Genomic DNA, 25,668 nt, shown 5'->3' with positions numbered 1-25,668 from the left:
GCAGTTCGCTCTGCTGTGGCGGTTTCTTTATCCGTCTGCAAAGGATTGTGCTGGATGCATACGAAAGATGCCTTACTCTTTTTATTTCCCGTCAACTTCTCTCGATCTCTCGGTCCATGGCAGACCTCTCGGCCTTTCGACCATTTCCACTCTGCCCAAGATCCCCAAAATCGGTGGCTGGGTCCGTTTGACACGCTATTCGCATCTGCCATCGCTCTACCGAGGCCGTACGGCGCTAGCTGCACCGCTAGCATCGGTTTATGCCTGTACGCAGCTCTGGAGCATCTCATACGGCAGCACCTCAGATCTCTTACACGCATCACGGAGAAGGCGGGCGGCTGTCCGTGGTACCTGGCAATCCGTTGCGGACCCCGAAATCGAATCGTGTCTCTCCCACCAATCTGACAGCCATGGTAACAAGGCATGAGACATCTGTGGCCAAGAACCCGTCACTAGCAGACTCGATCACTGATCATGACGACTACAACGCATTTCAATCTTCATTTTGTCATCTAATCAGTTGACTATTCTGCTTTTAGTGGCAAAATGACATCGGGTTTGCGGTACCAACAGAGCCCGCGTCACCTGTTTGGTTGGTACTCCGTAGGTATCGCTGCATTCAGCCTTAGCAGCCCCAAATGCAAATTCCGAGGCGCCATTTCTGGGATGCCGCCGCTAACGCCTTAAGCGAGCAAAAGAGTCACGTGAAGCATTCACAGTGCAGCCTGCGCGGGAAAATTTTGCTAGCACTGTATTTGAATAACTTCCTCCGCGGGCGAGCTTCCGACGGAACTTTTCCTTCCAACTTTTCTTCCCAATCCTTCCGCCAGCAAACATTGCAACCCTGACAAACACGGCTGCTTTTCTTCCCTCGACGATGGCGAATTGACTCGGGAGTGTGATTTGGCTTCCGCTGGTTTATATTTTCTCCTTGTTGGACTGGAAAAGCAGCGTGTTTGTCCGGGGGGAGCTTTGAGGCTTGGATTGCGTTCGCCGGATTTGGCTTTTGGTAAGTCTTGTTTACATTTTTCTGTGCCTCGTTGCCAGGATTTTTCCACTTCCCACAACACAAATCACCTCTGTGATTTCTCTCCCCTCGCTTTCATGATGACACTATCAAACGTCTTCTTTTCCCAACCGAATCGACCATGAAGAAGTTTTGACTACTCGGATCCTCAGGGTCTGTTACTTGCCAGTATACTTTGTCTGACCTTGACCTTTCTTCTCTCGCTCATTGCAGAATTCGCTATTCTGTCCTTGACCGGCTGTGCTAACTCAGAGCCCTAGACTTTTTAGATTTTTTTCCTCGCTTGCTACACAAAACCTTTTCACTCGACTAACCAGCCCTATAGCCACCGAGCTTATTGCTGATAATGCATATGGTGAGTCTCTTTGGTTCTTTTGCTTCTTGCGGCTGTTTTGTCGACATGTGTTTTTTATGATGAAATTTTCCATTCTATTCGCAGTTTCCACTCGAGTTCCGATGAGCCTTTTTCTGGAACAGATGAGGGTTAATACTTCCTTGGATGTCTGATCAAACACATGTCTTTCACTTTCTTTTTGTTTCTTCCCCTTGCTGGCTTGGGTCTTTCGTTGCTCAGCTGAATCTCAAGCTAATATTGCGAAGATTGTTAGGATTTCCAGAGCACATTCGCTCCTCGCAGAGTTTTCCTCCTTCGAATAGCTTATCCAGATAATGAATATATATATATATATAAACAAGATTTTCTTCTATGCTGCCCTGATAATCTCTCTCGCGTGCCAATCCAATTCGCCTGCTTTCCAAAATTTCATAATGATGCAGACAGTGTGATCTGGAACTTTTTAGTGGAGCCCATTGTGCCTGGTTTTTATTGGACCCTTGTTGCGAGATTGACGCGACGCTTTAGCCCATTTGCGGCGTAGCTTGAAACTTCGAAGTTGCGAGAATCAATCAACCCTCGGAATGGGTTCCGTCGTTCTTGAGCGCTACCCTATAATGGTACCTTATGTTTGAATATTCTGGAATGGCGATGGATATTCACTCCGTCGGGGGTCACTCGTGTCAGTGAACTGTGATGAGAGCAGTCATGTGTTTGGGTAGATGCAGCGCAACAATCAAGGCAAGATTGGAGTGTTTCGATCAGAGACCTGGACCTAGAAAAGCCGCAGCTCAGACCAAACAAAACATGGTAACAGATCTTCTTGCTCCAAAATACAGATTTTACTCCTAACAAGTGGCTACCTTGCCTATTCCCCGGTACATGTCGAGTCAAATTGCTTCCAGACGGCGGTGCTCGTATATACTCTCAAGAAGAAAACGCCAAAACCTCATACTCCATGAAAGCCAGACCTCGGCTCAAGAGACCTTTTGAAAGCAGATTGAACAAAAGCAAGAGGATAAACAAGTGCTAAACCACCCTCACTTCCTCACGAATCTCTTCCCTCCTCACCCTCCCTCCCACAATGCCCATCCTGTTGCGCCCTGTCCGGCCCCTACCCAGCCAGTTCAGCTTCAGCATCTTGCACAGCTCAACCATCTTCCTGTTGCCCTCGTCGTCGACGTCGCCGCCCACGCCGCCAATGCTCGACAGCACGCTCATGCACTGGAGCATCCGGCCCACCATGTCGGCCACCTGCTTCGAGTCCTCGACGTTCTGCTCGCGGACGCTGCTGAGGGCTTGCATCCCCGACGGCGTAAAAGGGCGGATGACCCCGTCGCTGTTCCGGCTGCCGAGGCTGACGTTGCTCACAGCCCGACTACGGCTGCCAGCGGAGCCGTCGCCCAGGAGGGTGGTGCTCGTGGAGTTGTATGAGCCAACGGACGGGTCGAGGGACATGGCCGTGCCTGGACGGGCCATGGAAAAGAAGGATTCAGGAGGCGACGCGGAGAGGCTGGGCTCCAAAGGTGGAGAAGCGAGTGCCATGTTGGCAAACGCAGAAGGTAGAAATTCGAGTGATAGACGAGAGAAGATGGTCTTGAGCGTGTCGTATCGTGGCAGGATGACGACATCACGATACGCCGTCAAGACTAACCGTCTCACGTCGAGAACGGCAGCGGCAGGTAGTACCTGAGCTGGTTGTCCTTCTGACGGGGATGGAGAGGGTGCCGTAACAACGCCGCCCCAAAAGTCGCGAGATTGCTCGGCCGTCATGATGGTTCCGCACCCAGAGACCTCCAAGTCCAGAGGCAGCAATGCCGCTTGCATGTACGGCAGGACGGAGGTGAAGGTAAACAGCCACAGCTCGACGAGAGTCGGCATGAACCGATCTTCTGGCGTCTTCCGTAGCGTCCTGTCCATCGTGGCGAAGCCCAAGGATAAAAGCTCCCTGAGGTCCTCCAGCATTTTGTTCGGCGACCTCTTGTGAACGCACCATTGGATATGTAGGCTGACGATCCGGTTTATATCTTCGACGGGAATGCGGAGATCCTCACCCTGGAAGATGACAAGTAGTTTTGGCTTTAGATAATGCCAGGCGTCGTCCATGGATAAGCCCACTGCAGCCGACTTCCCGCCATCGATTGCGTCAAACAGGCTGCTTGATTGCTGTGACATGGATGGCAGGCTGCTGCTCCCTGGCCAATCCCCCGGGACTGGTTCACTGTCCACACGGCTGTCCGATCTCTCGGCATTCTTCTTGTCCTTCTTGGCCTTGGCAAAGGTAGAAGTGGTAGGGCCTGGGCTGGCGGGGACGCTGAAGTTGTAAAGACTGCTTGGTGCATTGGGGTCACTGGGTCTCGAGTTGCTAGCGGCCGACGACAGGGGCAGGTGGTATTCGTCCTTGAGCTTCTGTTTCTGCCTCGAGAGAAAGTGATGCTTCTTCTCCTTCTCCTTGGTCTTTTCCTCCCCAGTCCCCTCGCTTGGTCGAATGGTAGCCGACGACGAGTTGTTGAGATTATAAAATGACTGGCCAGTGGGATCGACGAGGCTGGTCGAGCTAAAGTTGCTCCGTTGGAGAGCTGACAAGGCCGACCCAATCTTGCCGGGGCTGGGCAATGCCTTTTCCTTGGTGTCCTTGGCACTTATCTTGGACGGCCGCGAAAACAGCTTTGCCTTTGCCTTTTCTGACTTTGACAGAGGCTTCTCTGAAATGGCAGGGGCAGAGGCCGCGGCGGGCAGAGAGGGAAACGGCTGCGGCTGTGGCGATACGGACGGGTCCCGAGGAGAATTGCCTCCAGATCGGGGAAACACCACATTGGCTGCGGCTGTAGCAGCAGCTGAAGACTGCGAGGCAGCCCCAAGCCTGTCCTGATGTGCTCCGCCTCCTTGGGCACTGAAAGCAGACTCCCTGGGCGCGCTCGCCTCCGTTAGGCTCAGAGTAGGAGGGCTTATAGGCCCTTTGCCGCCACTGCCCCTTCGAGTATTGTCGGTTTCTGGAGCTGTCTGGGACCGCTGGCGCGACTGGAGGATATTCTGGTGGGACATGACGGCGGCCTGCGCTGCGATCTGGCTGGCCGACAAGCCCCCGGTGGCAGGGCCCGAAGCCTGGCTGTTGGGGCCCATCCCGACTTGCGACAGGTTGGAGGTGCTTGTCGAGGGCAGAGTCGGCTCAAACATGCCCTGGGTGGCGGCGTGCTTCCTCGAATGGGTCTTGAGGACGGGCGACGACGAGCCCTGGGCTGCGGTTCGGGGAGCGGCCGGGCGAGGATATGACTGCTGGGCGCTGGGGCTGTTCAGGGTGGCATGGCTGGCGGCGGCCAGCTGCTGATATATGGGCGTGGACGGGGTGTTGACGCTGGGCTGCCGCGCTTTGGGGATCGCATTGGCGGGCGAGCTCTCCTCGCTACTGCTGGGCGAGTCAATGCGCAGGGGAGGTGGTCGCGATGAGCCCGGCACCTGGTTGAGGTCGCTAGACGACCGCGGCAAGCCTGGCAAGGGCGAGAAGCTCCCCGGAGGGCGGCCCTGTGACCGGCCCGAGGACGAGGTTGTAGGTTGCATCTTTGCGGGACCGAGGGGGTTCTGTTACATCTTGACTGTGCCGCGGACGTCGAGTCGAGGCGAGGCGATGCCGGCGTCGGCTCGACAGGCTCGAGATCGCCGTCAGGCCCCCGCGGGTAAATCGCTTGCAGGCGTCGATGGCCCTGAACCGAGACTGGAAAGACGGACGACGACAGCGTAAAAGGAGGAGGGGTTTAGACGAGATTGAAGTGCCGAGAGAAGAGCAAGCCGCCTTCTTGGTATTGCAACTAGAGAGGGCCCTCAATGATGCTGATGGATGATTGGAGCCGTGGTGTTGCGCCCAGTGCTGCCGCTAGCGGGAGGATGATGCGTGAAGCGGCTTATCGCATTGAACCGCCCTCTGCTGCACGGATCGCCGCCTTGGGTATCGTCAATCGAAAACTTGTATCGTCCAGAGCACACAGGCATACGAAAAGACGACGGAGGAGAGGGATATAGTCAATAGTAGTCTAAGGTGTTTCACTTCTCGATTTTGACTTGCCGTCTTCACATCATTTAATCTCCGCGTGATACAGCGTAGATGTACAATGCAGCATTGGCGAAAGGAATAGTACCTCGCTTGCCCTCCAACAATGGCTGTTCGCGCAAGTACCTCCCCCGTCTGTTGAGGCTCTCTCATTCTCGGCTTTGGCCCAGAAGCTCCGCAACGGCTGCTGCTGCTGCACGTGGGGCTCACCACACCTTCTAGCGCCGGCTGAGCTCCCAGTAAAAAAGAGGGTATAAAAAAGTTCTCGCGCGCTCAACCAGCCTTGTGCTTTGCTTCCCTTTTCTCTCCAAGCATCGCCCTCTTCAACGCTGCGTTTCCATGCTACAAACGGAGAAAAGCCCTGCGTCAAGCGGGGCCTTTCTCGACTCTTGACTCTTCGCATGTGGGAAATTCGGAGAAAGCTTCAAAGCAGGAGGGGGACACTCGTGTTCGCCCTTCCTGTGCTCGACTTTCACGCCGCTGCTTCCTCTCGCGAGGGAGAAGCGCCGTGATTGTTCGAGTCCGCCTGTGATGGCCTGGCGTCACCCCGACGTCTGCAACAGACATCAGAAATCTTCAGGCCCGGGCGAAGAAGGGGACCCCTCGTGGTTTTCCCCTTCTTTCTGTCCCGGTGTCCTCTGGGAAGTCGTTGCGAAGCTTGTTGCGCAAAACTTGAGTGCGATATGCAGCGTTCGTCTTGCTTTGGCAAGATGAATCACACAATTCCGATCATTCTGTTGAGGGCGATGCTTCACCTTTTTTTCTTTTCAGGTATGCTATGCAGGAATTTCTACGGCCCCTTGAAAGTGCAAGAATACTACTAACGGGTTGCATTCTCTGTTGAGATCTTAGATATTGAACGTTGCGGCTACTGCTGCCAAGCCTCGCCCTGGCATCGACCCCAGCAGCCCGTGATCACATCGCCTCTTTACTCTGTGACGAAGTTGTTCTATTCTCATCCACCCAACACCTTGGCGGTCGGTCAGGCCATTGACGTCAGAATCGACCCTGTCTTCATGACGTCCAGCTGCCAGCGCTTGAATGGATGACTCACATAGCATGATCATGCGTGATTCCTCTTCCTGGGCCGCTCGCAACCTCCACTTCTGTCCTTCATAATTCCAAGTCGTCGATTTCCAAGCCATTGACCGGCTTCTGCCACGCCTGCTGGTACAGTAGATTGACGTACTCCACGGTGGTCCCTCGTAGATGAGCAGCGTCGCGTAATCCAGGCCGTACCCTCTCGATGAGCTGCCCTCCCACTCGTACCTACGTATCTTTCGGTAACGGAAAAGGGCAGACGATTCTCGACATCAATAATAAAGCGTCCGAATGCTCAATGGAATCTTGTTAAAGCGGTATCCAAGGCATGTTGAGTCCCTCATGGTCCCAGCCACGTGATCTCACTCGAGAAGCATTTCCATTCCTGCCCCTCCACGACGTGCCTTAGCAAAGCTCCAACTACCCCACCAAACCACCAATCCTCTCTCCCAAGCCAACATCTTCAACCAGAAACACCATCTCATCCACAACCACACAATCAAGACTCTCCTCGCAATGGCCCAACCAACAAGCACCACCCTCACAACATCCTACACCTCCCCCACAAACGCCCCCTTCGCCATCACCGAATCCATCCCCGCCCCTCCGTCCCCCCTCGACGCAGCCTCGAAGTCGAAATACCTCGAAGCCCTCCGCGCGTCCGTGGCTTCGGCCCAGGACAAAATCAACAGGGAGCTCACGGCGCGCATGGAAGAGGATAAAGCGCGTGAAGAGGCGGCCGGAGTAAAGCATTCCGTGGACGACGAGAAGGAGGAGGAGAATTACGGCGAGGAGGTCCAGGGAGAGGAAGAGTAAAAAACAAAAAGAAAAAAAAAAAAAAAAAAAAAAAAAAAAAAAAAAAAAAAAAAAAACGGACCGACGTCACTTGGAGAATGGGGGATTCCTGCGGTTCTCATGCGACGATGCGCGACGTACGATTGATAGAGGATTATATAACGCGCCTTGAGGTGTGGACAGAAGGGTATAGCCACATTGAAAACGAAGCAGATACAAGCCGACGCCAATCAGCGACTCCAAAGAACAACAACAAAGGGCACCTTAGCTAAAGACATGGGGAAAACAAAAAAAGGAAAAAGGAAAAAGAGGCAAAAATGGAGAAGCTATGGGACAACATGGACGTCTAGAAACCTCTGCTCCAGCTGGGCTTTCTCAGCCCATCCGCCTTGGAGCCCGTCGCTCTGCTCAAACAGCCATAGTGGACGACCGTGTTGTCCGTCATCACGGCAATCACGCTCCCGCCCATCCTCATTCCTCCAGCCAGCTTCTTGTGGCACACGACGCAATGTCTTTCGTCTGTGATGATGACATGGCGGTTCCTACCGCCCTGCCCTCCGGGCTTGCCGTCTCCGAGCTGCAGCTCGGCGGCCACGGATATGCCCTCTGCTTTGCGCAGCCCTGCCACGATCCGGGACTCGTTGACGAGGCTGTTGGCGGCCCTTATTCTCCCGCGGAAGTATGCTTCGAGGGAGCTGACGGGGAGATCGTTGGGGATCAGTCCGAGGGTCGATGTGGCAGGGAGGCGAGAGCCGTGCTTGGACAGCAGATCCAGCGCCGGCTCGAGGTTGGGCCTGTGGGGTGGAGGTGGTTGAAGATAGAGGGAGAGTAGCGTATGGTAGACAGATGAGCCGGAATCATCCAAGTCGTCCGTGTTTGCGGAGGGGGCTTGCTGTCTGTATACGCGGTTACAATAACTGGATGGGAGTCAGCGGTTTCCAGTCCGTAGTTTTCGTGCAGAAGGCTTCGAACACGTACTCTTCTGCCTTGACATAGTCCTTCATCTTGAACACATATATCTCGAGAGCTTGCCTGTGTTGGCCCATGTTGCTCAGAACGACGGCTTGCGCTTCAAAAAAGGCGGGATCTGTCTGCGATTAGCACATTGGAACTTCGTCCCCTCAGGTTCGCCTCCCTTACCATCTTTGGGAATCAGTGCAAACGCCTTTGTGAGACTGTAAACCTGTCGCGATTCTCGCAGGAACTTGACAAATCTCTCCTCCAGGTCATCCCAATCATGCCCTCTCTCGCTGTTGCTCAGGCTCGAAACGTAGAGCTCGACGAGCCGGTTGTGGAAATCTGCCGTCGTGTCGTCCAGTTCCGTGATGATGTGCTCCAGGTACTGCCTCTCCAGCTTCTCATCCAGCTTCTGCAGATACGGCAAGACTTTGTCGCGCGGCAAGGTCTCCGCATTCTCCGTATCGCCGATGAATATCTCCATTGCGTATTCCGGGTTTGCCCTGAGCGTCCATTCTGCGTACTCGAGAATGAGGTCAATCTCAGAGGGAGGGAGGCTTTGTAGATACTGTATGGTGCGATCTGGGCCGTGCAAGGCCGGGGCCGCCTCGTTTGGTTTCGGTGCAGCGCCAAACTTGTGCAGCAGCTCCAGTGCCGACCTGTGCAGTTTCTTGCCGTGGAAGAAGTCAATCAGCTCCGTGTATCGATTGTGTTCCAACAGCTTCTCGTTGACGACGTCGGGGTCGCAAAAGTTGGGAATGCGGAACAGAGAGCCCGCAAGCGACGGCTGGGAGAACATGTAGGCGCGGAACAGCGTTGTATCGACCAGCCGGAACGTCTCACGAAGCTTCTGCTCCCGTTCCATGTCGGATTCATCCATGCTAGTCTTCAGCAGCCGATCTTCCGCCTCTTTTGTCGAGCCAGGCTGATCTGTTCGCGGCTTCAAGTTGCCCGTGACGGGATCAATGACACGTTGGAGGCGGGCGCGAGTGCCGGCGAGATAGCTGTTCAGCTCCAGGACAGCCTTTGTGAGCTCTTTACCCGAAAGAGGCTTGTCCTCTGATGCTGGCGCTTCTTTGGCGTTGTCTGAGTCGTCGTTTTCTCCATCCTTCTTCGAGATGATGGAGGCGACGTCGGCCTGCGGTCTCCTTTGTGATCCCTTGAAATACTTGGCGAAGCCTCCTACGGCGGTGGGCGATCCGACTGGCTCGCTGGCGACTTCTGGGCTGCTTGATCTAGTTCCATTTGTCTTTTTCGTGTTTGAATCAACGGCCTCTTGCGGTTCCTGATAATTCGCCCACCTGGATAGTTCGCCTGCGATAAGAGGAGGAAACATCCGGAGAACTCGTTCCGGCGGCGCATGTACATCGTCCTCATTCATCAGATCCATCGCTTGTCGAAACTTCTTCTGCTTGAACAGACTTTCTGCCTTCAACATCTTGACCTCCCTGAGCGTCTCTGCCTTGTTTTTCAACAGAGCATCCTCAAGCATCTCCAGTATGCTAATGGCTTCATCAAACTTGCCCTTCTCGATGAGCTCCTCGATTTGTGAGTCGTAGTCGGTGGCTTCCATTTTCCATACGCAGCGGTCGCTTGAAATGTGGAATCCTTTGCCTGCATGAGCTAGACTCACAGTAGGCGGAGGGAAATGCAGCTGGGCGGCGCCAGGCAGCGTAATTGTCTGCAGCAGGGACAACGTCTTGGGGTTCCGGACCTCGAGAGAGCCCTTGGACGGAGGTTGCAACGCAACAATGTACGGATATGAATACCCGATGGATTCAGGGGCAGACTGCCACGGAATCTGTCTCCTCTCCAAGGCCCTGCCCTCATCATTGACGAACAACGTATTGATATCTTTCGCAAGAAGCATCTCTGCGTCAGCCAACTTGGCAGCCAGAGGTTTGGGTATGTAGTTTCCCAAGCCCATGTACCCCATTCCCGCGCTGCTCACGGCTCCGAAGCGGCTGCCTTGGCCAGACACTCCAACAGCACCCGGACTCACGATATCCTCAACGTGCTGTGTCACGGCATCGACGATGACGTAGCCTCCATTCATGCCACAGACGAGCTTTGTCGCGCTCGCCCATGTGATTGACCGAATCGACTCGGAGAGCACCACCTCGGAGACGTCGTTGCTGAGCTCGCTCTCGTGCCAGCTCCATAGCAGCAACCGCCGCTTGACGGCAACGGCCAGTCGGCTGATGATCTCGGGGACGCCCGTGTCGGGGTCTCTAACGATGTTGGACGTGATGGCAAAGCAGGACGCATTCTTGGTTCGCGAAAGGGTCTCGATGAGATCGTAGGACTGCAGGTCGTGGAGAGAGACATGGTAGTTGGACAGGGAGACGATGATGTTGGCCTCTTTGATGATGGCAAGCTGCTCAATCGCCCGCGTCGAGAAGCGTTCCACCTCCCGCAGCAGATCCGTCGGCTTGACTACCGCGTCCGCGGCCGCATGGTCGCCGTTTTGCGGAGGAGTCGCATTCGCAGTCGCATTTGCATTTGCATTTGCGGTGTGAGGAGGCGGCGTCGGGGAGCCGTTGGCGGGAAGCTCGTTGAGGCGGTAGATCCGAAGGGCGCCGTTGTTGAGCCCGACAAGGATGCGGTCGCCTGGAAACGCGGTCAGAAGGGACGCCGAGAGCGAGGGAGCGCATCAATGAGCAGCTGGGCATCCATACCATACGCGAGGATCGTCTCGATCTTGGACTTGTCCCGCTGCCGGAGCTCTATGATGGGGCGAGCTGTAAAGGCGGAGAGCATGGCCAGCTCCAGGGAAGGGTGATGGTTATCCTTTCAAGCCGTGCATCAGATGGTTGGCGATGGAATTGAGAGCCTTGCTTCTTCCTTTTTGTCTTCTGTTTTCGCTCTCTTCTATAATATCGTGGTTTGGACGGTTTAAGCCGAGGTGCTCCAAGGTGCCATTCTTGCCTGAAGGAGGTGCTGGAGCTATCCCACGTCAGGTGCCGCTATCTCTTATCCCAACGACGTCAATGCCGTAGCGTTGCGGCCTTAGTGCTACAGCAGGTAGGCTGGAACGGAGTCGGCCGCGGCACAGTGCAGAGATGCCATAGCTGACACTGTCACACTTGATTGAGCCCAACAGAGGCCAAGTTCTTCGATAGACGCGAAGGGGTGTATGATGCAGGGGAACTCAAGTCAACACTAACAGTAAACATCATCTACATTCTCCAGATTCTTGATACAACCTCAAACCACATACTCCGTATAACCCGTCTGATCCATATGCCATGCAAACCGTCCATACAATCCGACTCTAACCATATATCTCCGTCCATACAATCCAACTCTAAACATAGATCTCCGTTCGCCCATCATGCAGACATCTCGTCTTGACTGAGTGAAATCTAATCCAAGCCCGCAACTTCCATGATGCCATATCCGAGGGTCACAACCACCACCAGCGTGATCAAACTGCTGGGCACACCTCTGCTGATGAAGTGCTTCACGCTCAAGTAGCGTTGGCCCGCGGCGTCCTCCTTCATAATTGCGGCTATGCCATGTTAGCAAACGCTCTATGGAAGGGGGAAACGGGTGTGAAAAAACTTACTCATATTGGGGAAGCCACTGGTAGGCAGACCCATCGCGGCGCTGCACATCAAAACACCGCCCATCACCAGGAGGTTAGGGTGCGGCTGTTCCATGGCTACGCCGACATCGTACACCAGCGGAAGGAAGATGAGGGCGGCTACCGTGTGGCTGATGAAGGTGGCAATGACAAGAATCAGCGAGGAAAACACCACGAGAACACCGTACAGGCTCATGCCCTCCACGCTTTGCGAAATGACTTCGGCAAGAGTATGGAGCAGGCCCGAAGATCGGACGGCCTTGCCGAGTGACAAACCGCCAGCGGCCAAGATGATGATGGTCCAAGGGAAGTTGTTGAAGTCTTCTTTGGTCAAGATGCCGATGCCGAAGAAGAGAACAATGGGGATGATGGCCACGACACCCATGTCTCCAAACACAGACTCGAGGGTGTGGCTAGTGCACCACAGAACAATGGTGATAATGGTGACGATGGTGACAAACCATTGGGCACCGGTGAACTTTTCCTTGAGAGGGCGAATGGCCGCAATACTCGTCCCCTTGCCAGGTTGGAACGTGATCAGCAAAAGAAGCCAGATCAAAATGATGGAGACGACGCCAACAGGGATGACAATAAAGAACCACTGGAGCCATGTCGGCTCGGGCTGCATGATTCCCATGGCCACGACGTTTTGCGGCGACGCAATTGGCGACAGCATACCGCCGATGTTGGAAGCAAGAGCAATCCCGATGATGACGGCCTTGGACATGTTCGAGTCCGTAGGCAGAGTTCGCAACATGGGCTGTGATTGCACATCAGAAAATATAGTCTGGAAATTATGACGCAATGATATCAAAAACATACCTCGATGATAGAAAAGCAGAGAACAGGGGCAGCAACGTTGCTGATGAGCATAGACGCAAAGGCGGCAACAAACATGTTGGCAAGCAGAACTGTTCTGGGCTGCGTGCCGGCCTTGCTCAAGATGAGCGTCGCAAGGCGCTTGTCAATCTTGCACTTGGATAGAGCAGCAGCCAGAGTAAAGCCGCCAATGAGGAGCATAATGACAGGCGACCACATGGAAGCGAAAATGGCCGAGGTGGCTTCCTTTGAAGTCAGGCGCTTCGGGGGCTTGCTTGGGTCCTCCTCGCGAACCACTCTGAGGACGACAGCCAAGAAGGGGATAAAGAGAGACGTGACAAACAAGGGGATAGTCTGCGTGGACGACGAGTCAGTAAGGAAGACGGAGAGTTGAGCATGGTAAACGTAACATACCTCGGTAGCCCACATCAGACTGACGAAAACAAGGAGTGCCAGGCAATTCTGCTGCTCAGGGTTCTGCAGTATGGGGACAAAAAGTAGGGTGAGGAAGGCAGCCACCGACACGAAGAGCGTAAGCACAGCGCTGTTGGAAAGCCACGATGGCAGGACGATCTTGCCAATGGGTGTTTTGATCTGCGTCTCCGCCGGCCCAATCTCATCATCGCCCTGCAAGATGCCGATGTCCTGTCCCAGCAACGTTTGGCCAAATCTGGCAGCCTCTGCTCTTCGCTCAATACCGATGAGATCTCTCCACACGGTGTTGCGTTCCCAGACAACGTGCTCTCGGAGGTGAGAACGCAAGTCTTTCTTGGCAAGCTCTAAATCGCCGCCGGTAACCACGTCGGCATAGGCAACCTCCATCTTGGCAATGTTCTCGTCGAGCAGTTGCTTGGTTTCGGGTCTGAAGGGATATGCGGTCTCGACATAGGTGGCCATGTAGGACGACCGCAGATCCTTGTCAAGAATCTTGTCAAACTTCTTGAGCACCTTGCTGAAGCCCGTCTTGTTAAGCTGCACGTAGGACTTGAGCTCGCACAGCTGAACATAGAGAGATATGATGCGCTTCTTCAGCATGATGCCGGACGAGTACAGCGCCGAGCCGAAGAGGTAAGACTGGTCGCCGTAGTCGTCAATGGTGGTGCTGTACCTCCTGGATCGACCAAACTCTGAAGACGCAGCCATGTCCGGGATGCTAGACGCAGTCCGTCTCCTCCCAGATTTGCTGCCCTTGCGTTTCGTGAGGCCCGTCGTTTCGTCATCATCGGTTGCGCTGTCATCGTCGTCGGAGCCGTGGCTGCGCAGACTGCCGATTCGAGCGTGGGCGCTCAGTGTTTCGGACTGCGTCGGGCGCAATGTGGTAGACGTTTCCAGTGACGGGCCCTCTCCGACATCGTGTAGGAGTTGGTTGACCTCTTCGAGCAGCTCGCCCTCCTTGAGGGAGTAAAAGGAGCATATCTTTTCCAACTCGATGCCGAGGGCTTTGGTGAAGACGTCTTCTGGATCCTCGCCCGATATTAGAGGTCGCGATTCAGCATCGCCGCCCCGTGCCTGGTGCGCATTCTTCTCAAGTTGATATATCCTAATGAACGATGGCATCGGTTAGTCGAGGGCCACACCTTGTTTGCGCTGAGCAGACCGGCGAGCCTTACAATTTCTTGAGATTACTGTACGCAATGTAATGGCTGCTCCAGTCCGGAACGGCATTGAACTGGATGCTGTGAGAGAACTTCATCTCGTCCTGTGTCTCGAGCCACTGTCGCTTGAGCGCTCTCTTCTCCTGCCGTTGACGTTGGCGGTCTTGGACGGCGTTGCGTTCGGCGATCTCTTTGTAATCGGAGAGCTCGTAGGCGTCGGGCGAGATGGATGGCGACGAGGCGCTTTTGCCGGCCAAATGCGCACTCCCTCCTCGCTCAAAGGCACCGCTCGAGCGTGGTTTGTCGTTGACGGAAGATGGGGTCAGGTCTGTAGCAGGAACAGAGGAGGAGGGATTGCCAGATCGCTGCTGGGACGGAATGGTGGTAGATGGTGTGTGCTGCGTCTAGGTAGGTAGTGTGGTGGTCGGTCTGTTGTGTGCGTGTTCGATCGGGTTCTGGCCGGGTGCCCGAGGGTTGTGTTGTGAGGGTCTCGTGGCTGAAGGACGGAGGCGTGTTGGCCGGGAAGCGATCAAAGTCTACGTCGTTCTGTGGACGCCTAGCCTCGCGCTCTGTATGCCGATCGACCGAACTCTTGTCCGCCTGGAAGCTCCTTTGAGTCAAGTCCTTGGCCTGGCCTGGCGATGGCAACGCCGATTCAGACCTCAATGAGCGATTGCGGCGCTACCGGGCTCCAGAAAAAACATGGAGTGCGGCCATTGGGGTGCCTTATCGTGTGCAACAAGGTATTGACATTGGTTGGTATGGAGTCAGGGAAAGGAAATCAGCAAGCTGTAAGTGGCTCAGGGGAGAAGGCAGCATCCATGTGACCTGCAGCTGACAGCCCTGCGCTACAGAGGTCGGTCACTGCTCGCTAGGGGGTTTAGGGGGGCCAGGGAGCACCGGGGGAGGGGCGGCAGCGGCGGAACGCACCTGCTACAGCGCATCAATGGCAGCTGGGACGTCACCGCAGCTGCTGGAAGCGGCCCATGCACGCTGCAAGCCCCCTGTATGCCACTGCAAGCCCGGCCCTCCATCCCGTGTGCGATCCAGAGGCGAGGGGGGCGGGCAGATGACTTGATCGCGAGACCTCCTTCTCACCTGGTCGTCACAGACACGGCGAATAGCGACGATTCCGAATCCCAAGATGCTGCTTCCTCAGCCATAGATTTCCCCTGGTGAGTCGCTCATAGTGTCTCAATCCCCCCACGTGTGGGAATTGGCTCTAGCGATTGGCTGGTATCTATAAGTTCTGCTGTCTGGATTATTAGGTATGGACATGTCTTCATGATGTTTGTCTGCCTCCTCCATTAATACTGCCTGCTCTATTATTCCCTACTAGCCCTCACACCAGCCGTCTATCCTAACATCTGCTGCAGGGCATTGATCCGATACGACTCGCTCCTCTCCACAAGCTCCTCGTGACGTCCCCTATCGACCACTTGGCCGCCCTCGACGACAAAAATTACGTCGGCTTTGCGGACGGTGTGCAGCCTGTGGGTGATGGCAATCACGGTGATGCCTCTCGCCGCCTGCTCCAGGCCCTTCTGCAGTGCCTTTTCGCTCTCTGCGTCGAGGGCACTGGTGCTTTCGTCGAGCAGCAACAGCCGTGGCTTTCGGACTAGTGCCCTCGCAATGGCCAACCTTTGGCGCTGGCCTCCTGACAATCGGGATCCGTTGGGGCCGCATTCTGTCTCATAGCCCTCGGGAAGTGACATGACGGTGTCGTGGATGTTGGCGAGCTTGCAGGCTTCTTCAATCTCCGCGTCCGTCGCCTCGTGGCCTGGCACAGCGCCGAGTCCCACGTTGAACTTGATGGTTCCATCGAACAGGGCACAGTCTTGGGGAACGACGGCAATATCATGGCGGAAGTCCACACCCTCACGGGCGCAGATGTCGACCCCGTCGATCTCAACGACTCCACCTGCTGGGCGATACATTCTCTGAACAAGTGACATAATGGTGGACTTGCCAGCTCCCGATGGGCCCACGAGACCACAAAACTGGCCAGCTGGTATCGTGAATGACATGTTCTTCAGGATCGGGATATGCGGCCGAGCAGGATAGGCAAACGACACATCTCGGAAGGTGACCGTGGCGCCACCGCGATTGGGGTTGAGCACGCGACTCGAAACTGCCTCTGATGTAGCTTCCACGTCCTTCTCTCCACGTGAGGAGGCGGCAAGCTCGGTGTACTTCGCACCAATACGCTTCGAAGACCCAAGGTTGATGAGATTCAGGATTCTGGATGCTGCCGCCTTGGCTCGCGAGACCTCGGGAGCCAACGTGAACATCTGACCCCACAGCTGGGCACTCACGAGCATGGCCATGAGAATAATGAGGAATTGGGCCTGGCTATACTCTCCCTTTGTGATCCTCGTCGAGCCCCACCAGTACGCAAAGGCGTAGATGAGGTTCCCGATGCTGTTGGCAATGGCAAGCCAGAAGTTGGTGTAGACACTGGCCAGGGCCGTCTCTCTCTGCGGAGCCTTGAGGGCTCGACGATATGTATGCAGTATTTCATCCTCCAAGGACAGCGAGGAAATCGTCTTGAAGGAGGTAACGGCTTCGACGGTAATGCCCAGGGCAGTGGAGAATGCTCCGGCATGCTTGCGCTCGAAGCGCGACAAGGAGCGCACCTGCATGATGCCCGAGCCCAGGAGGATCGGGACTGTGACCAAGCACACAATGGCAATCTTCCACGCAATGATGTGCGAAAGGATGATGGCGATCAAGAAGTTGACGACAATGGAGAACATGGTGCCTACGATAGACCCGCTGAACCCGCCAACAGCAGCAGCATCCGCCGTGATGATGGAGAGCAACGAGGCCGGCGAACGGCCTTCTGACTGATGCCAGTCCAGCTCCTGTTCATACAGCGAACGGAAGGTGAGCACGCGTATCTTGTAGAGAAGTTTCTCGGAAATGTAGCCAAAGCCGAACCAACTTCCCGTGTAGGCGAACAATTCAACCACGGCCAGCATGAAGAAGAGGCCGCCGAAGAACTTGCCTGCCCACAGGATGTGATGGGTTGAGTTGCAGGGGCTCACGTTCGAGACAGTATTGCCAAAGATGACGCCGGCGGAAGAGAAAGTGCCGCCGACGATGACGGCAGAGAAGACGGCCAGGAGAAGCATCAACAGATGCGGTCGAAGCATGAGGCCGAGGCTCTTGACGATGTTCCAGGCTGACTGGTTGCCCTCAAGTTCTTTGCCCTCTCCCACGGTAGTCTCCGGACTGGATTCGTGCTGATCTGGTGAAGCCGAGTCCGAAAACTCTTCCTTGGACACTGGTACAACGTCGTCCAGGGCCGCCTCCTTCTCCGAGAGCGTGATGTCTGCGTCGCCCTTGGATGTGCTAGACATGGATGGAGTATCATCCTGTTCCTTGGATGCCAGATTCTGCAAACGAACCATGCCAGCATACGAACCATCCAGAGCCATGAGCTCCAAGTGGGTACCTTGCTCGATGACCTCGCCGTTGTTCATCACAATGATGTTGTCGGCATTCCGGATCGTGGACAAACGATGGGCAATGGCGATGATGGTGCGGCCCTTGGAGATGGACTCGACCGCGCCCTGGATGCGCCGCTCACTGGCTGAATCCAGGGATGCCGTTGCTTCGTCGAGGATGAGGATCTTGGGATCCCGAATCAATGCGCGAGCAAACGCGAGACGCTGCCTCTGGCCTCCGCTGACGAGCTTTCCTGCGGTACCAACGACGGTTCCATATCCGCTCTCTAGTCTGTCGATGAAGCCCGAGGCATCGGCCAGTGACGCCGAATGGCGGACCATTTCCACGAGTTCAGCCATGTCCGGACCGTGTGCCTGTGCGACGGTGGTCAAGTCTTGTCCATCTCTTACTTTCGCTGCTACGTCGGCAAGGCCCTGACCCAGAATGATGGATTGGAACTTCTGGTGCTTCTCCCAGGGCGAGTTGAACAATCCCAGTGCGATGTTTTCCAGGATTGACCGATCCAACAGCGACGGCTCTTGCTGGACAAGGCTGATGAAGCTTCTCAGGTTCTTCACGTTCAGCTCTCTCAGGTCGTGCCCATCGAGCAGCACTTGTCCATTTTGGGGGTCGTAGATCCTCGTGGCCAAGCCAGCTACAGTGGACTTGCCGCTGCCCGATAAACCAACAATGGATGTGAATTTGCCTGCGGGACAATCGAACGAAACGTTCTTGAGCACATGTTGGTCCGGCCGGGAGACGTAGGCGAAGGTGACGTTGCGAAATGAGATGGAAGCGGCGGCGGAGTCTGGAAGCTTGACGCCAGAATCGGATCCAGAGTTGATGATGGCCGGGGTCTCGATATCTTGTCGTAGCTTCTTGAAAGCTGTAGACGCACCACCGAGCAGAGGTAAGAGAGGCGCAATGGAGCCGAAGATGACGCATGCTAACACGGGGAGACGTCAGTGGAGGTCCTCGAAGAATCGCCATGAGCATGCTTTGGAACTCACCATCTACGAGGAGGAAGATGACTGTGTATATCTGGCCCACAGACACTCCGCTGGGATCCGCAATGGTCTTGACAATCTGGTGGCTCCCTTGCCAGAAGGACAAGGCGTTCGCGGCATAGGCGATGAAGTAGAGAGTGCCGGCCTGGACCGCCGCAGCAAACGCCTTCTTGATGCCCTTTTCCTGAGCAGTCATCATCTGGGAGGAGAACTTGGCCTCAAGGCGCGCGCCGGCACCAAAAGCCTGGACAACGGCAATGTTGGACAATGTCTCCTGAGCGATGGAGGAGGCGGAGCCTATCGCGTCGGACATGGCGGTGGTGTATTTGCCCGCGAACTTGCTGCCTAGGCCTGCCATGAGGAAGAAGGCCGGAATAAGGGACAGCAGCATGGCCGCAAGCCGCCAGTTCTTGATGAAGGCGACAATGTACGCCGTCAAGAAAAAGGACGTGCAGGCGATGCAGATGCCCACCTTTTCGGAGGTGCCCGACTGGACGGCCTGAACGTCTGCATTGAGGCGTGACGACAGCTCTCCGGCCTGGCGTAGATCGTAAAAGGTGGCATCTTGCCGCAACAAAGCCTGGAAGTAGCGGTCTCGGATGCGGGCTTCCAGTCGACGGCTGAAGATGCTCCAGCAGACGATGTAGATGTATATCAGGGCAAAGCTGGCGATGCCGATATAGGTAAGCTCCAGCACCTTGCTGTCGACGGAGGACTGGATTCGTGCGGCGTCAGCGGCGGTGGTATCTTTGGCATCACAGCTTGCGGTGTTGAGGTCGTCGACGAGCTGGCCGAAGAGGATTCCCATGAGCGGAAAGGGGACACCTGCTGCCGCTGCAGAGACGGCGCCGACGACGAGAAGGACGATGTCGATCCATGTTGGGTCGGCGTAGACGAGAAGCTGGAAGTAGGTGAAGAATTCCGAGATGAACTGGACCGATTGGTGAGTATGCGAGCCTCGCTGAGTTTCGTGATGTCTGCAGAACAGAGACAACACCGATCAAAACTGACCTTTCTGACTTTGTTTGGTTCTCCTTTGGCGTTGGAAATGGCTTCTACCTTGGAGTCATTGCTGACTTGAGGCGCCGCAACATCCCCCGTCTCGTCATTGGAGACTGCCGTGTCGTTGTGAGCCGCCATTGCTGGCGAGGAGCGGTTTGTCGATGGTTACTCTACAGGCCGCTGCACTCTCACGGCCCGTCTCAGCCCATGAAGAGATGGAATCGTCTCTTGTTCAAGATAGAACTGGAACTGCCGTCCGAGCTAATACTTGTTCATACAGACAGACAGCTTCCGGCAGTTGGTTGCTGACTTGCCGTCCTCTAGCTCTGGCCTGTCTGCACGACCGACAGCAAGGCCGCAATTGACTCGACGACTCAGTTACGCCGCCAGACCGTCTGTCTACTCTTTGTCTGCCCGTCTGGCTTCTCCCCACGCAAAAGCTTTTGGCGTCCAAGAACGGGGCCTTGCTGATCAGCACACAGGACATGGTATCATTTTTTCTCTGAGCTCTATTAGTGCTGTTACCCTCACGAGATGCTCCATAAGGGAACCACGACAAGACCGACACTATCCACTATCCCGGTTCGTGAAAGAGGGAGAGAAGAGGGAGAGGTCAAGCGAGTACCGTCTTGTCTCTGGCATGTTCCTCGAGTCGCAAAGAAACACGCCCCTCCTCCATGTTGCATCCTGGTCGTGCTGCTTGTACCGGTACTTTTGCGCCCCAGATGTGGCTCCCAAGCGGGACCTGTTCGGATCAGATAATTTCTCTCGGCGGGAACAGGAAGCGTCTCCACCGTGTGCGTCCGAGGATCGGCCACGAGGCGACCATCAGGACGGACTTGGCGGCTGGGGAGACGAGGGCAAAGAAGGGAAAAAAAGAATTGCGTAAAGGGAATTGACGCAGAAAATGCCTCTTTTCCCTCTCTCCCCCCCCCTAGTTGCTCGGCTGTACCGTTTGCTCGGGGCTACAGCAACACCACAAGGCCGCTGAACTGCTCGGTCTTCGAGGTGGAGCGTCGGCCGTCCGGACCCGGGATTTTCGTAGCCTCACGGCCTCGGTCTCGGATCTGATAAGATGGACGCCCCTTTGAGCTGCGATTGCTCGGGGAAATTGCGTGCTGCTGTCCGGTATAAACTGGGGGGAGGGAGGCCCTCTTGGTTCACACCCCCCCTGGGAGGGACTTGCAGATGATGCTTGTTCTGGTGGAGGAACTGGTCCCGCTTCACACACCTTGGCACGAGTGATGACCGCGACGAAGCAACGATGAACTGCTGCTTGCGCTCTGTCTCTGCACTGAGGTCGTCCGGCCACAATATCGGCGCTTTTCGGCAGACCGCGGCTCAACTGGCCTCGCCCTCGTCGCAGCCAGCCAAGCGCTGGCGGACCACAATCTGCACCCGCAGCTCGACTTTACCCTTGTCCAGCGGTCGACCGAACGCAACGAGTTCTGGCCACCGAATTCTCGCGGACCCTGTGAAGCTCGGTGTTCGTCATCTTCGCTGCTCCCCCTCTCATCGCCTTGCTTCCAAAGGCACTGTCGACATCGCCATCCCAACTCATACCACCATGGGCTCGGTTCCGGAGAGTGTCCCTGCCGTAAGGGTCTTTATCGCCGGTGGCTCTTATGCTGGGCTCTCTGCGGCTGTCAATCTTCTCGATCTGGGGAATGGCTTGTCGCCGCGGATGTCGAACGCGCCGTATGCGCATCATCCTAGCGTGCCCAAGGTGAACTTTGAGATTACCATTGCTGACGAGAGAGATGGATATTGTAAGTCGTCCCAGGACTTGCCTGCAGCTCTCAAAGCGTCATAGATATCTTTGGAACTATCTCTTAACAGGGACCTAGATCACTTGATCGGCTCGCCGCTGGCCCTGGCTGATGCGGAATACGCAAAGAAAGCCTGGGTCCGATTCCAAGATATCCCCGGCCTGCAGCTCCCCAACGTCAAGTTTGTCCAAGGCTCCGTATCGAGCGTCGACTGCGCCGCCAAGACAGCGACCGTTATCGACGGCACCACCAAGGAAGCCGTCACGCACTCATACGACTACTTTGTCACTGCTACTGGTCTGCGGAGGGTGTGGCCTGTTGTGCCCCAGGCCTTGACTCGGAAGCAGTATCTTGTCGAGGCCGAGACCCAGATCAAAGCGCTCGATAACGCGAAAGATGGCGTCGTCGTGGTCGGTGGAGGTGCTGTTGGCATTGAGATGGCTGCCGAGCTGAAGCACGTGAAGCCTCATCTCAAGGTCACCCTGGTGCACTCGCGGGACAGGCTCATGTCCTCGGAGCCGCTGCCCGACGACTGCAGGGATAAAGCGCTGGAGATGGTCAAGGAGACTGGTGTCGAGGTGTTGCTGGACCATCGCTTGGCCAGCTCTACCAAGGTCGACACCTCGGATGGCTCGTCAAAGTATGAGGTGGAGTTTACAAATGGACACAAGATGATTGCCAGCGCGGTCATCATGGCTCTGTCCAACAGCACTTCGACGGCTTCCTATCTCCCTTCGTCAGCTACCGACTCCGAAGGCTACGTCAAGATTGTGTCCAAGTAAGTGCAGAGCTCAACGACATCCTCCCCCCCATTCGACAGCTATCAGGACGTACAATTGCTAACTACTTGTACTCTCTCCCTTCTCCAGCATGAGCTTCGAACCCAACAGCGTCCCCAACGCGGCCTCGCACTTCTGTGCCGGCGACGTGGCCAAGTGGTCCGGCATCAAGCGCTGCGGCGCGGCCATGCACGGCGGGCACTACATTGCGCACAACATCCACCAGCTCGTGCTGCAGCAGCACGACGCGCGGCACGAGCCCCGGTTCCAGCACCTGCAGGAGATTCCGCCGATGATTGGGCTGGCCGTGGGGAAGAATGCGGTTGCGTACAGTCCGGATGGGGGGCTTAGTTCGGGGCCGGAGGTGATGCAGGCGTATTTTAGGGATGATTTGGGTTGGGCGAGTGAGTTTTTTTTTCTTCTTTTTAGTCCCTGCTTGATCGTTTGAAGTTTTGTGTGATCATTATGCTGATGATTTTAACAGTCTGCTGGGAGTATATGCAGTTGGATGGCCGGAAGCCAGAGGTCAAGCTTCAGGAGGCTGCTGCGTGATGAGAAGGTTATATGAGGTATAGGCCTGGGTATATGGGCGGACTGGGGAGGTCACGGCGTTTGGAGTTGACATGCTTGTTATTTGGACATGTAGAATGAAGAACTTTGGATCTTCAAAGAAGAATTTGGTACACTTTATAAAGCGATACACTGTTTAGATCGTGAAGGTGCATGCATTTAAAGATTCCCGTACCCAGCACTTATCGAATACGTGACACTTTCATGGTATTGACACCAAATGTAGTGTATGGCAACATGTAAGTCATGAAACATTATTCGTATTAATGGGTATGTAAAACACGCGATTTTTGACGCTGCAAAATTACAGCTCTACAGATTTTAATGGTTCAAATGCGGTATTATACAATACCCCCAATCACCACCATCACCAACGCCCCCCTTTTTCAAAAGACAGTTCCCTTGACCTGCTTGTGCTTCCTCACATCAATGTTCCTCCACATGGCCGTACCAACCACGGCCAACGACAGGACAGCCGTAGCAGCAATGAGCATCATCTTCTGTGCGTCGCCATACGCCTTTTGAATGGCGATGCGCTCAGGGGATCCCATCGGGTACGACAGCTGGACGTCGAGGCTGCCGTAGATGTCCGTGAGGTTGCCGATGGCGGACTCGGGCAGGTAGACGGCCAGCTTCTTGGGGAAGACGGCCTGCCAGACGGCGGCGGCGACGGTCAGGCCGATGGCGCCGCCGATGGACGAGGCCATTGCTTCGACGGCGAGGACGACGGCGACGTATTGGTGGGAGGTGGCGGCCATGACGGCGGTCTGCTCGCAGATGACGATGGTGCCGCCTGCGAAGGCGATGAAGATTTGGCACATGATGATGTAGCCTAAAAGGACGAGCAACTATTAGCAAACTGTGCGTGTTCTTCTTCCTGTGGAAATATGGCGAGGTTTTCTTACCGATGTTGACGTCGGGCTGGCGGAAGTGAATCATCAAGCCGACGCCCAGGATGGTGACGGGGACTCCGAAGAAGAGGCAGATGGGCTTGAACTTTCCGGTGTGGCGGATGACGAGGCCGACGAGGATAGCCCACAAGCAGGAACTATGATGGAACAGTTAGCGGTGGTTGTTCCAATGTCGCCTTGTACAAGCGGCGGAGGTTTGAAATCGCTTACCCAATGCTGTAGATGTTGGAAACATAGCTGGACTCGGTGACATCAAGGCCGTTGACCACCTGGAGGAAGCTGAGGAAGTAGCTGTCCCAGATGTAGAAGCTGACGAAGACGGACGCGGCGAGGATGTTGGCGCCGATGACGGTGCGGTCCATGAGGAGAGAGTATGGGATGAAGGTGATGGGCGCGAACCACCGCTCCCAGATGCCAAAGACGACGAGAGCGACGAATCCTCCGACCAGGAGGCCGAGGATGAGAGGCGACTTCCAGCCTTCCTCTTGGTAGGAGTAGATGTTGAAGGGGAGGAGGAACATGGCCAGTCCTCCCGACAGGATGAGCAGGCCGACGAGGTCAAACTCGCGAGCGTAGTGGTACAGGGAGTCCAGCGAGGGGCCCTTTCTCTCGCGGCGAGGGATGACGCCGAGCTGCTTCGCCTTCTTGTTGTAGTGCATGAAGAGGAAGAACAGGGGGGTGGTGATGACGGGGGTGATGATGGCGAAGGAGCCGAAGCCCCAGCGGAAACCGGGGCCGTTGAGGAAGGCGTTGGAGATGGGGCCGGAGATCCACGTGGTGATGATGTACGGGGAGCTGCTGTAGGCAAAGATGAGGCCTCTGTTGAAGGAAGCGCTCTGTTAGCAGGGGGGGCCCTTCACTTATACGATAGGAGGCGACATACCGATTACGCAGAGAGGTTGTGTCTGCGAGGAAGACGGAGAGAGAGTAGTCCAAGCCATTGTATCCGACCCAGTAAAAGACCTGAGCAGCGGCGTACGTCTCGACGTTTTTGCAAGCAGCCATCATGACCAGGCCCAGAGTGGTGAAGACGATGGAAAGCAAGTAACCCTGCGGACGGCCAAAGATGTCCAGAATTTTGGCAAGCGTCAACTTAAAGACACCACCAATGATGCTGCTCATGACGCTGACGGTCGGCGTCAGGGAGTGCTCCTCGAAGGCGGAGGTGACCCAGGGCGTGAGGTTGCCCGTGGTGCCCTGCTGCATGCTGTCGACGAAGTAGATGACCCAGATCATGGCAAAGGCCGTGAAGAGGGCGCTCTTTGTCCAGACGGAGGTGATGGCCTCGATGTTCTGGACACCGGCCTGGGCGCTGGTGTCGATGGCCTCGTCGGGATCCGAGTCTTGCGGGCCGCCGATCTGGACGTCTGGGTTTTCCTTGCCGGCTTCTTCACCTCCGGAGGCGATGTTGTCGCGCTCGGGGAGGTTGGTGACGGCCATTGTCTTTTGGGGGGGGGAACAGAGAAGGGCTGCTGTCAGTTTGAATCCTTTTTGGTCCTCTGGGATGAAGGAGGAGTTGAAACTTGGGTCTCGGTGAGGAGAGGCCAATGGATGAGTTTTCTACTTACGGGATCCGTTTGGACTGCGGCTTCAGATACTCCAGCTACAGTTGGTGATGCTTGACTGTCCGCGTAACCGGCAGGGTCTGTTGCGGATACTTATTAGTCCAGAGCCGGCGAAGCTGAAGGCTGAAGAGAAGTCTAGATTTTGCCGCGGACATGGGTGATGAGTTGTAGGCAAAGTCGTAGTACTGTAGGAGTTGTACCTAGGTAGGTGGGCNGGACGAGGATAGTCGCGTGCGGCACTAGTCGAGGCTACCTGGATCATACGGACCACTCACTCTGTACACACTGGGCTTGTTGGCTGAAATCTTGATGGATCAAGGCAGATAATTGATTCATATGATTGGTCTTTGATTTCAACGTTGGTTTGGAGATGTGGACAAGCTGAGAATCCTTTCCTGGTTGTACTCGGATGTCGG

General features: G+C 55.5%; 9 protein-coding genes across 9 annotated transcripts; 5 read left to right on the top strand and 4 right to left on the bottom strand.

The window, feature by feature from the left end:
- Positions 1-1,327: 1,327 nt before the first annotated feature.
- Positions 1,328-1,534, top strand: CCMA1212_010699 (uncharacterized protein; the record flags this gene model as incomplete). The annotated part of the gene is made up of 1 exon (XM_073707734.1): positions 1,328-1,534. A coding segment is annotated over one exon (207 nt), but the record flags the coding sequence as incomplete, so codon positions are not given.
- An 856-nt stretch (positions 1,535-2,390) lies between these two features.
- CCMA1212_010698 (Target of rapamycin complex 2 subunit bit61) lies at positions 2,391-4,919 on the bottom strand (the record flags this gene model as incomplete). The annotated part of the gene is made up of 1 exon (XM_073707733.1): positions 2,391-4,919. One exon carries the CDS (start codon positions 4,917-4,919, stop codon positions 2,391-2,393), a length of 2,529 nt encoding a protein of 842 aa, XP_073553768.1.
- A 1,018-nt stretch (positions 4,920-5,937) lies between these two features.
- Positions 5,938-6,120, top strand: CCMA1212_010697 (uncharacterized protein; the record flags this gene model as incomplete). Its single annotated transcript, XM_073707732.1, has 1 exon — positions 5,938-6,120. One exon carries the CDS (start codon positions 5,938-5,940, stop codon positions 6,118-6,120), a length of 183 nt encoding a protein of 60 aa, XP_073553767.1.
- An 843-nt stretch (positions 6,121-6,963) lies between these two features.
- CCMA1212_010696 (uncharacterized protein) lies at positions 6,964-7,263 on the top strand (the record flags this gene model as incomplete). Its single annotated transcript, XM_073707731.1, has 1 exon — positions 6,964-7,263. One exon carries the CDS (start codon positions 6,964-6,966, stop codon positions 7,261-7,263), a length of 300 nt encoding a protein of 99 aa, XP_073553766.1.
- A 325-nt stretch (positions 7,264-7,588) lies between these two features.
- CCMA1212_010695 (Low-affinity phosphate transporter PHO91) lies at positions 7,589-14,597 on the bottom strand (the record flags this gene model as incomplete). Its single annotated transcript, XM_073707730.1, has 8 exons — positions 7,589-8,138; positions 8,221-8,329; positions 8,383-10,809; positions 10,878-10,989; positions 11,542-11,710; positions 11,764-12,545; positions 12,608-14,144; positions 14,215-14,597. Coding segments are annotated over 8 exons (6,069 nt in total), but the record flags the coding sequence as incomplete, so codon positions are not given.
- A 957-nt stretch (positions 14,598-15,554) lies between these two features.
- On the bottom strand, positions 15,555-19,796 carry CCMA1212_010694 (Leptomycin B resistance protein pmd1; the record flags this gene model as incomplete). The annotated part of the gene is made up of 3 exons (XM_073707729.1): positions 15,555-18,595; positions 18,660-19,617; positions 19,668-19,796. 3 exons carry the CDS (start codon positions 19,794-19,796, stop codon positions 15,555-15,557), a joined length of 4,128 nt encoding a protein of 1,375 aa, XP_073553764.1.
- A 1,126-nt stretch (positions 19,797-20,922) lies between these two features.
- On the top strand, positions 20,923-22,758 carry CCMA1212_010692 (Apoptosis-inducing factor 2; the record flags this gene model as incomplete). The annotated part of the gene is made up of 4 exons (XM_073707728.1): positions 20,923-21,427; positions 21,506-22,205; positions 22,297-22,610; positions 22,691-22,758. The coding sequence occupies 4 exons, from the start codon at positions 20,923-20,925 to the stop codon at positions 22,756-22,758; spliced, it is 1,587 nt and encodes a 528-aa protein (XP_073553763.1).
- A 284-nt stretch (positions 22,759-23,042) lies between these two features.
- On the top strand, positions 23,043-25,310 carry CCMA1212_010690 (uncharacterized protein; the record flags this gene model as incomplete). The annotated part of the gene is made up of 4 exons (XM_073707726.1): positions 23,043-23,046; positions 23,170-23,562; positions 23,910-24,472; positions 24,534-25,310. 4 exons carry the CDS (start codon positions 23,043-23,045, stop codon positions 25,308-25,310), a joined length of 1,737 nt encoding a protein of 578 aa, XP_073553761.1.
- On the bottom strand, positions 23,163-25,127 carry CCMA1212_010691 (Siderophore iron transporter mirB; the record flags this gene model as incomplete). The annotated part of the gene is made up of 4 exons (XM_073707727.1): positions 23,163-23,608; positions 23,682-23,824; positions 23,898-24,506; positions 24,571-25,127. The coding sequence occupies 4 exons, from the start codon at positions 25,125-25,127 to the stop codon at positions 23,163-23,165; spliced, it is 1,755 nt and encodes a 584-aa protein (XP_073553762.1).
- Positions 25,311-25,668: the final 358 nt, after the last annotated feature.

This window comes from Trichoderma ghanense, assembly GCF_004382785.1.
Source record: "Trichoderma ghanense strain CCMA-1212 chromosome Unknown scaffold_29, whole genome shotgun sequence".
Lineage (NCBI taxonomy): Eukaryota > Fungi > Ascomycota > Sordariomycetes > Hypocreales > Hypocreaceae > Trichoderma > Trichoderma ghanense.
Note: the sequence above shows the minus strand (reverse complement) of the source record. Positions and strands in the feature narration are given on the sequence as shown.